Below are 13,735 nucleotides of genomic sequence, written 5' to 3'. Positions count from 1 at the left end.
CTAAAGATGCTGGTAAAAATAAAGCACAGTTCCCCAGCACCCCTTGGGGTTTTGCCTCTTCCTGTCCTGTAAATCTGTTCTCATCATTCAGGTAAAATGATGGAGCCTTTGTCTCATTCAGGTGGCTGTGCAACAGCAGCATTGACATCCGCACCAGGAAGTGGGCTGTGGAAGGTCTGGCATACCTAACGCTGGATGCAGACGTGAAAGATGACTTTGTGGAAGATAAGCCAGCCCTGCAAGCCATGTTTGAATTAGCGAAGGTACTGTCTCCTCTCCACAGCCCCTTGCCACGCTAAAATAATCCCCTGTCTTCTGCCTCCAGCCTTGCAAACATCGCATGGGTTGATAATCTTGATGGGCAATCTTGAAGGTGACAAAGTGGTGGTGGGGGGGGGGTTACCATCATTCATGAAATGATATGATGCCCCTTAATGTCCCACCAGGCTGGTGAGTCATCCACCAGCTGAACAGTACCTTCTTTCGGAGTGCTCAGTGTGTTACTTACCTCTTGCAGCATTGCTTATAAGTAACTATACATCCTTAACATGGTGATAATGAAGTGCAAAGATGTCAAGTAACTTGCCCAAAGCTGCGCTATAAAACCCAGAACAGAATCCTAAACAGAGTCCTAAACCCCATACTCTTCTCCAGCCACTACACCACACTACCAGTGGTCCCCGCAACATCCCAATCCAGTTTAATGTTTCCATTTATTGTGTAGACGAGTGACAAGACTATCCTGTACTCTGTGGCTTCCACGCTGGTGAACTGTACCAACAGTTACGATGTCAAAGAGCTGGTCCCAGAGCTCGTGCAGCTGGCGCAGTTTTCCAAACAGCATGTACCCGAGGAGCACCCCAAGGTAGGTTGGTTGCACCCAGGACTGCCGACCCCCTACAACTTCTCCTCAGATGGTGGGGATTCCAGAACCCCCACAACAATCCTTCTGAGAAGTGCTGTGTCCCCAGCTGCTTCATGGGAAGGCTTAGCTGTGGGCTCCGCAGAGTAATGTTGCCCATCTCCTGCAGTTCAGGTTTTTACATGTTGAGCTGCACATGCTGGGGACTAAAGGAAGATGCAGAATATTTAAAGTTTAAGCAGTGCTTTCTTTCATTATACAGATGCCTCGAGGCCCCAAAATGAGACCCCCATTGTGCTAGGTGCTGTACATCCATAAAGTCAGTTCTTGTCCTGAAGAATTTACAAGCTAAACACGTAAAACAAAGGGCAGGGGGAAACTGAGGCACGGGGAAGCAATTTGCCCAAGGTCATGAGGCAGGTCAGTGGGACTAGCAACACTGTCTCCTGAGTCCCAGCCCATTAGACTCATCCTGCCTGCCTACCTGAGGAGACAGGATCTAACCAGGCAGCAAGCCGGGGTGTGAATGTCCAGCACAGCAGCTTGCCCCCGCAGTAACGTCCTGTGTGCACACTGGTGCTGGTCACTGAAAGCTCCAGCGTGAGCAGTCGTGTACCTCAGTTTGAAACAGGGAGTAGTTACTGCATACCGCAGAACTCTTAGCGCGCAGTGCCTGCGCCCATACTGGGCCGAGCTGTGCAGTCCGGCTTTCTCCGCAGTGCAGACATGGCCTAAGTATGTGACTGTATACGCAGCCACCACCCCTTCGATTAGAGACTCCACCCCGCTCATGGGATCCCTGCTCATTCTTTTCTAATGCCCCTTTCAGGACAAGAAGGACTTTGTTTTGAAGCGAGTGAAACGGCTGCTGAAAGCTGGCGTCATTTCTGCCCTGGCCTGTATGGTGAAGGCTGATAGTGCCATCTTAACGGACCAGACCAAGGAGCTGCTAGCCAGGTATACCTGCCTCATGCAAACACACACTGAGGCCAGAAGCGGCATATCTAGCACTGAGGCTGCATAGGGCAGCTGTTTGGGTAATTACTATAGGTGATCTTACACGAGAAAACCTTCACTTAAAACCTAACGCGGGGGCCCCACTGCATTTTACAGCTCAGTTTAAAGCCCAAGTGGCTTAAACTTCCAAGTCACAGAAGAAACTGGTTTGGTTGCAAATGTATTAACCGCTGAGCCACATTAAAGCTCGTCACGCAAAGCGCAATTTACATTATGTCAAAAGAAAACTGCGCGTTGTGGATTCACACCAGTGAGCTCTGCTAATAAAAGCTAAAGGTGGCAGCAGAGGAAAATGAGTTTTTACAAACATCTAAATGTTGGTCCTGAAACTAACTGACCGTCTATCGCTAGGCTGCAGTTTGGATTGCTAATCTGACAAAACTTTAGACAACTCTAATGGAACAGGGAGGAATGGAAGAGGATCAAAGATGTTACAGTTCTCTAATTTAGGGTGTTGTTGCACTGTATTAAAACTTCGGTATCACTGGGGAATATACCTGCTGGATGTAGTACTATTCACTGAACATCAGCCACTCGCATCATAACAGAGTGAACAGGTGGGATGTAGCCTCTTTGCAGATCGGTTTAACTGAGCAATGCTGGGTTTTTTGCAGGGTATTCCTTGCCTTGTGTGAGGATCCCAAGGACCGTGGTACCATTGTAGCTCAAGGTGGTGGAAAGGTAACTGGTGATCATTACACCTTTAGAATATTCTGAAACAGATGTTCACAGTTAGCAATGTCCAGCCGCTCCAAGCCATCCGGGGGGAACTGTCCTCATTTAACACGAGCCATGGGGTGCCTAAACTAATTATACGTATTGTTAATGATCTAAAACCTTAACCCCTTGAAAAAAGGGAAAGTGGACTGCCTGGTTATGGTTTTTAAATTGAGCATGCAGGAAAACTAAATTCTTCTTGGAGTGATTGCACATGTCTGTTCCACTGTAGGTGTCTGTGTGCTCCAGGGCACAGTTGTCAGAGAGTTTTTCCCTTACACCAGTGGTGTTCTTGGAACTCTTAATGAGGCCACCGCTCCACCCACTCCACATCACTTCCGCTTCACGCACAGAATTGCAGCTGCCTACTCCACCCCAGTCTTCAGGCCCTTCTCCTGATGGCCTGGAGGCTTTGTAGTAAACTTTGGCGGAGGAGCCCGGCTCTAGAGAAGTCCAGGACATGCTGCTGAATAATAGGAAACCACCAACTCATCAGTTTCCAGGAGCTGTAGCTTGCCTTATGCTATCGCAAAAGCATAAATACAAGGACTTACTCTGTAAAAGAAAACGGGTGAAAGGATCAAATAAAAGGAACCAATTACATGGCTGTATCTAGAGTCACAGCATTGTAGGGAACTACGTGTACTGGAGTTTGGTCCAAACTGAAAGGGATTTTCCCTGTTCTTGCTTCTATTCAGCACATGCTGACCTTAAAACATCAAGGACTGGCAATTAGCACTATCAGAATACACCTAAGGGCTATATCAGCATTGTGCCCACATGTGGAGAACCGTTCTCTCCATTCCAGCCCGATGGCTGTAAGATTTTTTAAGGGATTGGACAGACTGTTCCTGCAGGTACAGAGCCCTATTCCACCATGGAGCCTCAGTCTAGTCTTAATGAAGCTGATGAGTCCCCCCCACCACCTCGAGCCTCTACCTAATGACAGGTTTCAGAGTAACAGCCGTGTTAGTCTGTATTTGCAAAAAGAAAAGGAGGACTTGTGGCACCTTAGAGACTAACCAATTTATTTGAGCATGAGCTTTCGGAGTGAGCTGTAGCTCACTAATCTAAGGTGCCACAAGTACTCCTTTTCTTCTTGAGCCTCTAGTGACTTGCTCTGTTGCACCTTTAGATGAAGGAAGGTAGCGTTTTTTGTTACGTCATTATGTCAGCCACGAGAGTGGGGGAGTTGAGGGCTCTCGTACCTGATCCTCCATATGTGGATTTCTATGCAGACCAAGTCTACCTTTGTCCTCACCCAAGTTTTCTTACAAAAGTGGTCTCCACTTTTCATATTAACTAAGCAATTTTCTTACCGACGTTCTTCCCAAAACCTCATGGTAACAAAGGGAAGGAGAGACGACATGCTTTGGATGTTAGAGCTTTAGCGTTTTATCTGGGATGAACTAAACCTGTCAGGTCTTCCTCTCAACTGTTCATTGCATTTGCGGACAGAATGAAGGGCAGTCCTGTTTCCATGCAAAGGATTTCATCGTGGATATGCAGTTGTATTCAACTGTGTAACCAGCTGGCTACCATGAAGCCGCCAAATAGAGTTCAGTCATTCAACTAGGTCCCAGTGACCTCTCCGGCTTTTCTGGCTAGCACGCTCATATTGAATGCTTGCAAAGCGGCAACTGGTCGTCCTGTCATGCACCAGCATGTAGCAAGAGGCGATCTCTCAACAATCTAGAGACAATGCTAAATTTGAATGAGTGGTCTTCCAGTCCCCGTTCAAACAGACTCCAAGCCCACCTCCAGATGGGACTGCCTGTGAGTCACCTACAGTGGAATGGACACGTGCAGTCACTCGAAAAACTGTAACTGTTGTTCAAGATGTGTGGCACGTGTCCATTTCACAACCCGCCCTCCTCCCCTTCTGGGTCTTTCTGGTAGGAAGGAACTGAGGGGGTTCGGGGCAGCTCAGCCCTTTATGCCTGTGGGCGGGGCAGCAGAGGGCACTCAGGCTGCCCCAACAGGTACCACTGGAGTGCACAAACACCTACAGTGGAATGCGCGTGTGCAACACAACTTGACAAACAAAGTTATGGAAAGGTTAGTAACTGTTGTTTTTTACAAGACCAGCCTTCTCCCCAGTATTTGAAAGATATACATCCATACCCTCCCCAAACAAACAGCAGGGATCCAGGATTCAAATATCTGCCCTACCTAGCTGCCTTGTTGAGTGCACTACGAGCAGATTTGCTGAATGAGATGGCGCTTTCGTTTTCTTGCATCCTCTTAAGAGATGACGTTTCCTAAAGTGATGCTTGCTGGGATCCAGTCACAGGTTGAGCACGTTAACATTTATAGCTGTGCTATAAACTCCAAAAAGTAGTGCCTCGACCAGGCACATCAGTAATGATTTCCTCTAATGTCTGCTGGCTCTTGCATCAACCAGGAATCCTGTTCTACTGCGCAAGAGAAGGTGTCATTTGGGCTGCTGTAACACTGACCCTTCAGTCATGCCCCATGCATGCCACCAGTCCAGCAATGATGATAGTTGATAGCAACTGAAATAGTCTGTGGGCTCGTGTGTGGGTATTTGACAACACAGAAGCATGAGATCCAATGTGCTCTACAACTCCGAATTTTATTTGTCCACTAAATTTGGACAAAACTTGACTCTTCCAGAGACTTTTCTGTAATAAGTGCAAGTAAAATAAAGACAATACTGTAAATCTTTTCATAAGCCTACATTCTTTGCTGTCTATAATAGGCCCTGATACCTCTGGCGCTAGAAGGCACAGATGTCGGCAAAGTGAAGGCTTCTCATGCTCTAGCCAAAATTGCTGCCATTTCCAATCCAGACATAGCATTCCCAGGAGAGAGGGTAAGTAAATGCAATTTTCCCTTGAGGCATTTTTGTGATAAACCAATGGAAATGCACAGAGATCCAGAAACCAAAAAGTGACACTCCAGTATTCCCTACTTTTAGGTGTATGAGGTGGTCCGGCCGCTGGTCAGCTTGTTGAATACAGAGAGAGACGGGCTGCAGAATTATGAGGCTCTATTAGGTCTCACTAACTTGTCAGGAAGAAGTGACAAACTCAGGTAAGTTACAATGGTTTTGTCACCTTTTCCCCATACTGCCACTTCATCAGATCATAGACTATCAGGGTTGGAAGGGACCTCAGGAAGTCATCTAGTCCAACCCCCTGCTCAAAGCAGGACCAATCCCCAATTTTTGCCCCAGGTCCCTAAATGGCCCCCTCAGGGACTGAACTCACAACCCTGGGTTTAGCAGGCCAATGCTCAAACCACTGATAAAGCCAACTCTCCTTTCACGGTGTGTCAGAATCGCTCCGGAAATGGCCCACACAGACCAATGACTTGGTGGTTGGTTATTAAAGTGTTTGAAGATTTTTTCCCCCCCGCATTAAAATTTTTAACCTTCATCCAAAAAAAATGTCAAGGAAATTTGAGTTTTTGTTGAAAAGCTAAAAATTTGTTTTTCTATGAAAACTGAAAAATATGAAGATAATTTTTTAAAGAGTTAAACTACTCAGAGCCACTCTTCATGTGAAACTCTCTGTGATGTTTTTTCACCCAACTCTAGTCAGTTCCATCCCAGGAGCTGGATTCCTCCTGGGGAACAATGCTACCATTAAGTAGTAACATGAGACAAGCGGAGTGGAATTCTGTTTAATGTCTCACCCTAATTCTCATGGCATGTTTTATCAATATACCTGGATTATCCACCACTTCAAATAGTATTTCTCAGTTTAACAATCCCATGAGCCATCCAATCTCCAGGGAACGTTTTTAAACATCTGTAGATCTTTGCAGCTCTTGGTCACCAGTGGCCAAAATTTCTAGCCCTCTGACACTCAGTGGTGGTCTGTTGTATTAATACAGGTGGAATACGTGAGCCCAAAGAATCAAAGATGTTAGCTTGACCCTGTCGCTGTCCAATGTTAAACAGTTTGATACACCGAGACGTCAGCTTGCTTAGTACCATGACACACACATCAGTAAATATTCTTTTAACCTGTTATTAAAGATATACAAAAGAAAGAAAAGCAGTTAAAGCATTTGAAATGGAAAGTATTAAATAAGGGATTCATTTTAACACCATCCCTTGTTCCCTTTCCCTTTAACTGAAGAGAGATTTTAAGGAGAAGGAAAAAAAACAAACTTGTTTGACAGCCTTGAAGATGTTTGCAGTGTTGTAGCCATGCTGGTCCCAGGGTATTGGTGAGACGAGATGGATGAGATAATAAGATACTGCCTCACCCACCTTGTGTCTCTCTCTAGGGTGGTAATAACGGTCCTGTGCCGGTGGGGAAGAGAAGAAGTTAGTTGAGAAGGGCTGGAAATCCTGCTGCTGTTAAAGTCTGGTCCAACTTCCTTTAAGACTAAACAAGACAGACACATGCCCCAGAGGGAAGAGAAAAGAGCAGAACAGATAGAAAATGCAGCTTCTGTCTCTGGTGTCGGCTCTCACTTGCAACTTCCCTGCTGGAGAAACACAGGCCCGGCACAGTGTCTGATCAGCCACTCCAGGGCCTGTACCAGCATTGGGCTATTTAGGGCATTGCTTTTAGCTGCCTTTTTCTGGTCACAGGCTTACAGCAGTGCAACAAAATATGCAGTCTTGGCCAGTCTTGACCTTATTAAGCAGAAGGCAAAAGGAGAGGGATAGGAAAGAAGAAATTAGGTGGGGAAGGAAAAAATCTTTGGGGGGAGGACGGGGAATAACAATGTGTCACAACCCAGGGGGTGATTGCGCCCCGTGGAGGTGGTGGTGTCATCTGGCTCCTTCTCTCTGACCAGGACATCTTTCAGGATCAGGATGAAGAAGATCTGGGGTCCCAGGAGACAGTGGGGTTGGCAACAATGATGGTGGTGCTCTCCCCTTCCCCTCAGCCAGCTAACCAGCTTTGTGGTAGCTCCGTCCATCCATCTTGGATAATTTTCTCCCAAAAGTCTTTTTTTTTGTTAAGAGGGAGTAGCTGGCAGAATAGCCGCCCCCTCGTTATTTTGTTCACCAGTTAGGCCCAATTTTCGACACACCAATTTTGGTTTATTGATTTCTGAGCTCCCACGTTTCTCGCTGACCAGGCATGATCTTAACACACTCCTTGAGTTATAGCAGGGGGCCTTTAGGTTTGCACTAAGCTCGTTTGTGTCTCCCTTTCACACTTTTTCCTCCCAACGTTTATTATTACAGGTGATTGTGGCACTTTTATGAACTTTCTCACAGTTGAGCTCAAAATTAAGGTAAACGTTTAGGCCCAATGATCATAACAGGTCTCATCGTCCTCCTGCTACCCCAAACTTTTGTTTTTGTGGTTGAATTTATTTCGAGGAGGAACGAAGGAGAAGTCTAAAGTACTGTTCCTTTAAGATTAGGGGAGGAGCAAGAACATGGAGACATGCTTGCAAATCTGAAGGAAAGTCTGGGACAATGGAACACAAGTGTATCCATACTGCGTCACTTAAGGGTGTGTTTGCATGATGCATAGCTGCTTGGAATAGAACAGGTTGAAAAACAAAAGTCCTTAAAAGAAACTAAGCTGTCTGTAGATCAGGTTTCTGTCCTTGCAAACTGATGTGGCGAGTACCTGCTCCCTTCTGAATGCACTTTCATGTCCACTGGCAAAGTTCAGGGGCAAAGAAATTCAATTATAAATAGGGCTTCTGATTTTAGGTTTTGGCCAATAAACCCCAATAAAATATCCCCACTACAAAAAGAATGAAAGTGATGTGTATCTAATAAACACTGGAAAAGATGACTATTTATGTTGACTTCACCTCTTTCCCAGTGCAGTTTATTTATATAGGTTCTGTTCCTGCTCCCTGGTTTGTATCTAAGGGCTCACCTACACAGAGCAGTAATGAGGACCACTGAGGTCTGATTTCTAAACCGCACTAAGGTGTTGTGCATTAATTGATCCCTGTAGACCCTGCTGGTGCGCACTAAAGGTTCCCTAGTGTGCTTTAACATTTGAAACGGTACTATGTTAAAGTGCACTAGTGAACACACGCAATCAGTGTTATACCAGGGGTTCAATAACAATGATACAAAGCTTAAACTAACATGTAAGTCATTTTTATACTTTAATTTTTATGATATGTAAGTCCTAGTTACTCAAAAATTTTGGGAAGCACTTGAAAAATATCTTCTCATTATCCAAGAGAGCCCAGAAAACCACTGATATTTGGACATCTACATTAAACTTAAATTACTAAAAAATAAACCCTGAAAAACAAAGCCTTAATTATAAGGAATACCCTACACTTCTCTCTCATCCTGAAGAGGCTGTCCTATCTCAGTGCCTGATCAATCAATCATTTTCCCTAATATTGGCTTGTCTTTACATTAGCTTGCCCATTTTACTGGGAAGATGAGCAATTGCTGAGGTCTACTGTTTGAATTTTAGTCTTTCAGTCTGAACTCATGCAGAACTTCAGGACAGTCTCTAAACAGCTACCGTAGTTACTTCTCCAGCTCTGCAAAAGGAACTTTGAACTCCACCCCTGGCTATCATGGAGCATTTTTCATCAAAGACACATTCCATCTCTCAACACAGGGTGTTAACAAGGTGTTAAGTAATATAAAGAAAATGGAGTTCTGAATGTTTACCCAACAGCTAAAGATCATGAGATGTTACACTATTAGAACACCATGTAATCAAGATAAACCTTCCTGCATGGTTGGCATTGAAATGACCTGAAAATTATTCCTGTTATAAGAAGGAAGGGGCAGATAAGTTAAGAACTAGATAAATTCATGGAGGATAGGTCCACCAATGGCTATTAGCCAGGATGGACAGGGATGGTGACCCTAGCCTCTGTTTGCCAGAAGCTGGGAATGGACCACAGGGGATGGATCACTTGATGATGACCTGTTCTGTTCATTCCCTCTGGGGCACCTGGCACTGGCCACTGTTAGAAGACGGGATACGGGGCTAGATGGACCTTTGGTCTGACCCAGTGTGGCCGTTCTTATGAAGGGATGGCTGAAGGAATGACTGGTTTTTAAATTAGTGAGAAAAAATGTCATGGCTTAGATGGAGAGAGCTTGTTTTTAAAGGCTTTCCCTGCCGCCTCCTGTCTGCGGGCTAATATTTCATAGCAAGCACATTGTAGCACATGCTGTGACCATATCTTTCTGCTGCCCTTTAATTCAGGCTGAAGATAATCCAAGAAAAAGCCCTACCAGACATCGAGAACTACATGTTTGAGAACCACGACCAGCTCCGGCAGGCAGCCACAGAGTGCATGTGCAACCTGGTTGTCAACAAAGAGGTAGCCGTTTTCGCTCTGCATGTAATTAGCCGGTGGAACTCATTGCCACAGAATGGGGGAGGCCAGGAACTTGGAAAGATTCAAAGAGGGATTGGATCTTTAGATGGGTAACAAGACTATCTAGAGCTATAATAGTTAATGCCAAAAAATGTTTTGGAAAGGATAATAAACCGTCCCGCGTCGGGGCTTAAGCCAGCCTCTATTAGGGATTAAGCTGACACTCACTGGGGAACAGATTATTCCACATTTCCCCACTGTGGGGCTCCTTCCACTTTCCTCTGAAACATCTGGAGCTGGCCACTGTTTGAGACAGGATACTGGACTTCAGTGGACCACCAGTCTGATGTAATTTCTAGATCAGGGGTGGCCAACCTGAGCCTGAGAAGGAGCCAGAATTTACCAACGTACGTTACCAAAGAGTCACAGTAACACGTCAGCAGCCCCCCACCAGCTCCCGCCCTGCTCCCAGCGCCTCTCACCCACCGGCAGCCCCGCCAATCAGCGCTTCCCCCTCTCTCCCCCACCTCCTGATCAGCTGTTTCGTGGCATGCAGGCGGCTCTGGGGTGGGGAGAGGGAGGAGCGAGGGCACGGCAGGCTCAGGGGAGGGGGCGGGAAGGGGTGGAGTGGGGGCAGGACCTGTGGCAGAACCAGGGGCAGAGCCGTGAGCACCCCCCGGCCCATTGGAAAGTCGGTGCCTGTACAAGGAGCCGCATGTTAACGTCTGAAGGGCCGCATGGGGCTCCGGAGCCCCAGGTTGGCCGCCCCTGGCCTAGACGCTTTAATACGCGTTTTTTATTACGCATTGATATCCGACGGTTTGTGAAACTGCTGCTCCATTATGAATCCTATAAGCCTGGCAACTCGCTCCCCATTTTTGCCTTTCATTCTGTTGAGGTTCAAGAACGCTTCGTGGCCGATGGAAATGACCGTCTCAAGCTGGTCGTGTTACTGTGTGGTGAGGACGACGTGAAGGTCCAGAATGCAGCGGCAGGAGCCCTGGCCATGCTGACAGCAGCACACAAGAAGCTCTGCCATAAAATGACCCAAGTGGTAAGAGGAAAAATCTGATGCCCAAAACACTAAACAGTCTCAACAAATGCTCAAAGGCAGCCTGGGAATGTTGTAAAATTCCGATCAGAGGATTTTAAAGAACTTCTACAGCGACAAATTTAAGTATTTATGTGAAATCCTAGGGAAAGCAAATATTTTGGCGTATAAAACCTTGCATGTTTAAGCTAACTGTCTAATTTAGTGACTTCCAACAGGGAGTGACCTTCTACAGCTGATTTGAAACTCCCTGCCCCAGGTTCATCTCCTGTTAATTTTTCCAAGGACTAAAACAGCCTTTTTCACCTCTCTGGTTGGGGACTTGTGGTAGCAGGGTCTGTCCCTGTGCACTCTCATGTCCAAAACCTAAGGTTGGTGTAACCCCCAAGATCATTACAGTCCAGCGTGGCAGGGTTCCGGGTTTATTTATCATGTCAGTGCCTAATTTTGATGTGTGTTCATTTTTTCCCCATCTTTATTGTTTTCAATGTTCGCTGCTGTAGGAAACTGTCAGGAGGTCAGACAATTAATACCAGTAGATGTTGAGATTCAAAAAGTTAAAGCTCTAATGCAGTGAAAACACAAATTGATGTAAGGCACTTTGATTTGTGTATTTTGACCTGTGATGTTGGCAAATCCTTAAGTTCTCAAGCAACATTTCTCTTTGCCTAGCTGTATAGTTTGATTGCTAGCGATGGGAATATTTTTCCCATCTGTGTGTGTGCGGTGAAATCAATGTCTACCAGTGCTTACTGATGACTGAATTCTTCCAAGCCGACCTATAATGTATATAAGACAGGGTGGACCCACTGCACCTACAGTTCCTCCTCAACCAAGTTGTTGGTTTTGTAGTTAGCTTATTTTATTTTTATTTGTTACTTGCTTCGCTGCACACAATTTGTATGTATTCTGGGGCTGCCCCTCCTCCTTTCCTGGCTGGGGCATCCTTGACGCGCACACACACACACCTGTCAAGGGCTTCTTCATTTCCTGGGGGCTTTTTTCTCTTTTTCAAGGCTATGCCCCAAACCCTGGGTTTTAAACCCTGTCTGACTTTTGTAAAACCAGGATAACTCAACCCCTCTGAAGTATGGAAGTGAGACTAAATTCATTGGTATAGATGACGTGCTCAGCTGCAACAGTAAGGAATACCACAGTAAAGCCTATTTTTAAAAAAAAAAAAATCACCCCCCCCCAACCCCCCGTTTCAGCTAGCTTTACATTGTGATGGAACCATGCAAAACTCTGACCTCTGTATGGTGTCCACACAATAAAAACCAGGGTCCAAACCTTGGATTCAGGTTCCGTTACAAAGGTGGATACAGCCCGGCCAAAGACTGGGAGGGCAGGTGCTGCTGCAGATCTGGATGCAGGTAGCCCCAGAGCAGTTTGTGGAAGCCCTTCACTCAGCCAGCACAGCACCTGCCCTTACCATGCAAGGGCTAAGTATTCAGAAATTAACTGTGGAAAGGAACGTAGTGCTTGCTATGCGAGCTGGTGGCTGTTCTCACTCCCAGATGACAACTTGTCTAGGAATTGAGACCAGTTTTCATGCACTAGAATCAACCTGTTTGCAGACTCTCCTTTTCCTAAATTGCTCCTTTCACCCCCTTGAAAAGAGCCTTACCTAGGGGCAAACTACCTTGCACTTCAATGATTTCCTCTGCTGTAGAAAACTTTTTTTTAAACTCACAGCTTTTTCTTCCTTGCAGACAACCCAGTGGCTGGAAATCCTGCAGAGGCTCTGCTTGCATGAAAAGCTGGAGGTCCAGCACCGTGGGCTGGTGGTTGCTTACAGCCTGATCAATGCAGACCAAGGGTTGGCCAAGAAACTGGTGGAGAGTGAGATGCTGGAGATCCTGACACTCGTTGGTAAACAGGCAGATGACTCCAAGAAACAGCATGTCATCAATGTGGCTCGCGAGTGTCTCGTGAAGTGCATGGACTATGGGCTGATCAAACCTTTCTCCCAGGCATGAGACCCCGAGGCAATGGCAGCCTGTCGAGAGAAACCAAACAGAAGGGGAAGGCACATGGAAGGTCTACAAATCTACAGGATCCACAGAAGGAAATTCAGTTTAATTGCCAAGGCTTTGCTGAGCACAGGGTATACTCAAATTTATTTTTCCCCAGGCATAAAGATAAAGTAATTCCTAGACACTGCAACCTTTAGTGCCAGGATTCCATTGCTAGCCATGAACGCATCCGAGTTCCACCATAAAAGAATCAATCCATGCAATGCATCCAACTGCTGCTGGTTCAGGAAGTCTCAAAAGTTTAGGGCAAGATCGAGGTTCCAAGTAGACTTTCTTGATGGAAAAAATCATGTTTTATATTTCAGCAGTTCCAACTGAGGTTAGAAGAACAGAGGTGAAAGGCTGAATTGTCTCACATCACATTCATAAAGGAGTTTGGTGTTTTGAAAATATTTGATGTTTGTATTACTGGAATGCACATGTTTAGTGTGAGAATACTGGGTGGATTCTCCATTAATAAATTCTGTACTTTGTTCTGTGTGAGTTCCTTCAATGTTGCATTATCTCCGTTTGTGAGTAGTGAGTAATTCGTGAGACCCTTTCTATGAAGTGCCTGTCAGCAGACCACTCTATCTACATAGCAGTGAATCTCAGAAACATGGCACAAAAACCAACTCTCACCTTGCAGAAAAACGTTTCAAGAATTGCCAGTTCTGTTCAGATGGATTTGCAGGGACATCACACAGCCCTGCAAAGGCAGTTAGGTTGCTCTGACACGACCGTGACGTGCCAATAGCACGAATACGACTGCGTGCAATTACGGTTTGCAGGAATATTCTCTCACTTTTCTCTGTTGTG

General features: G+C 45.8%; 1 protein-coding gene across 1 annotated transcript in view; it reads left to right on the top strand.

Moving 5' to 3' along the window:
- Positions 1-13,413, top strand: part of UNC45B (unc-45 myosin chaperone B) — a 33,218-nt gene extending 19,805 nt beyond the window's left edge. Inside the window, exons 12-20 of the mRNA XM_037880811.2 lie at positions 122-263; positions 725-865; positions 1,692-1,819; positions 2,494-2,560; positions 5,319-5,432; positions 5,538-5,653; positions 9,736-9,853; positions 10,749-10,904; positions 12,614-13,413. Coding sequence (XP_037736739.1) covers positions 122-263; positions 725-865; positions 1,692-1,819; positions 2,494-2,560; positions 5,319-5,432; positions 5,538-5,653; positions 9,736-9,853; positions 10,749-10,904; positions 12,614-12,880 — 1,249 coding nt within the window. The 3' untranslated portion in view covers positions 12,881-13,413. The remainder of the gene's footprint in view (positions 1-121; positions 264-724; positions 866-1,691; positions 1,820-2,493; positions 2,561-5,318; positions 5,433-5,537; positions 5,654-9,735; positions 9,854-10,748; positions 10,905-12,613) is intronic.
- The last annotated feature ends 322 nt before the right edge of the window (positions 13,414-13,735 follow it).

Source organism: Chelonia mydas, chromosome 17 (assembly GCF_015237465.2).
Source record: "Chelonia mydas isolate rCheMyd1 chromosome 17, rCheMyd1.pri.v2, whole genome shotgun sequence".
Lineage (NCBI taxonomy): Eukaryota > Metazoa > Chordata > Testudines > Cheloniidae > Chelonia > Chelonia mydas.
The sequence above is the reverse complement of the archived record's forward strand: the minus strand, read 5'-3'. Positions and strand labels throughout refer to the sequence as shown.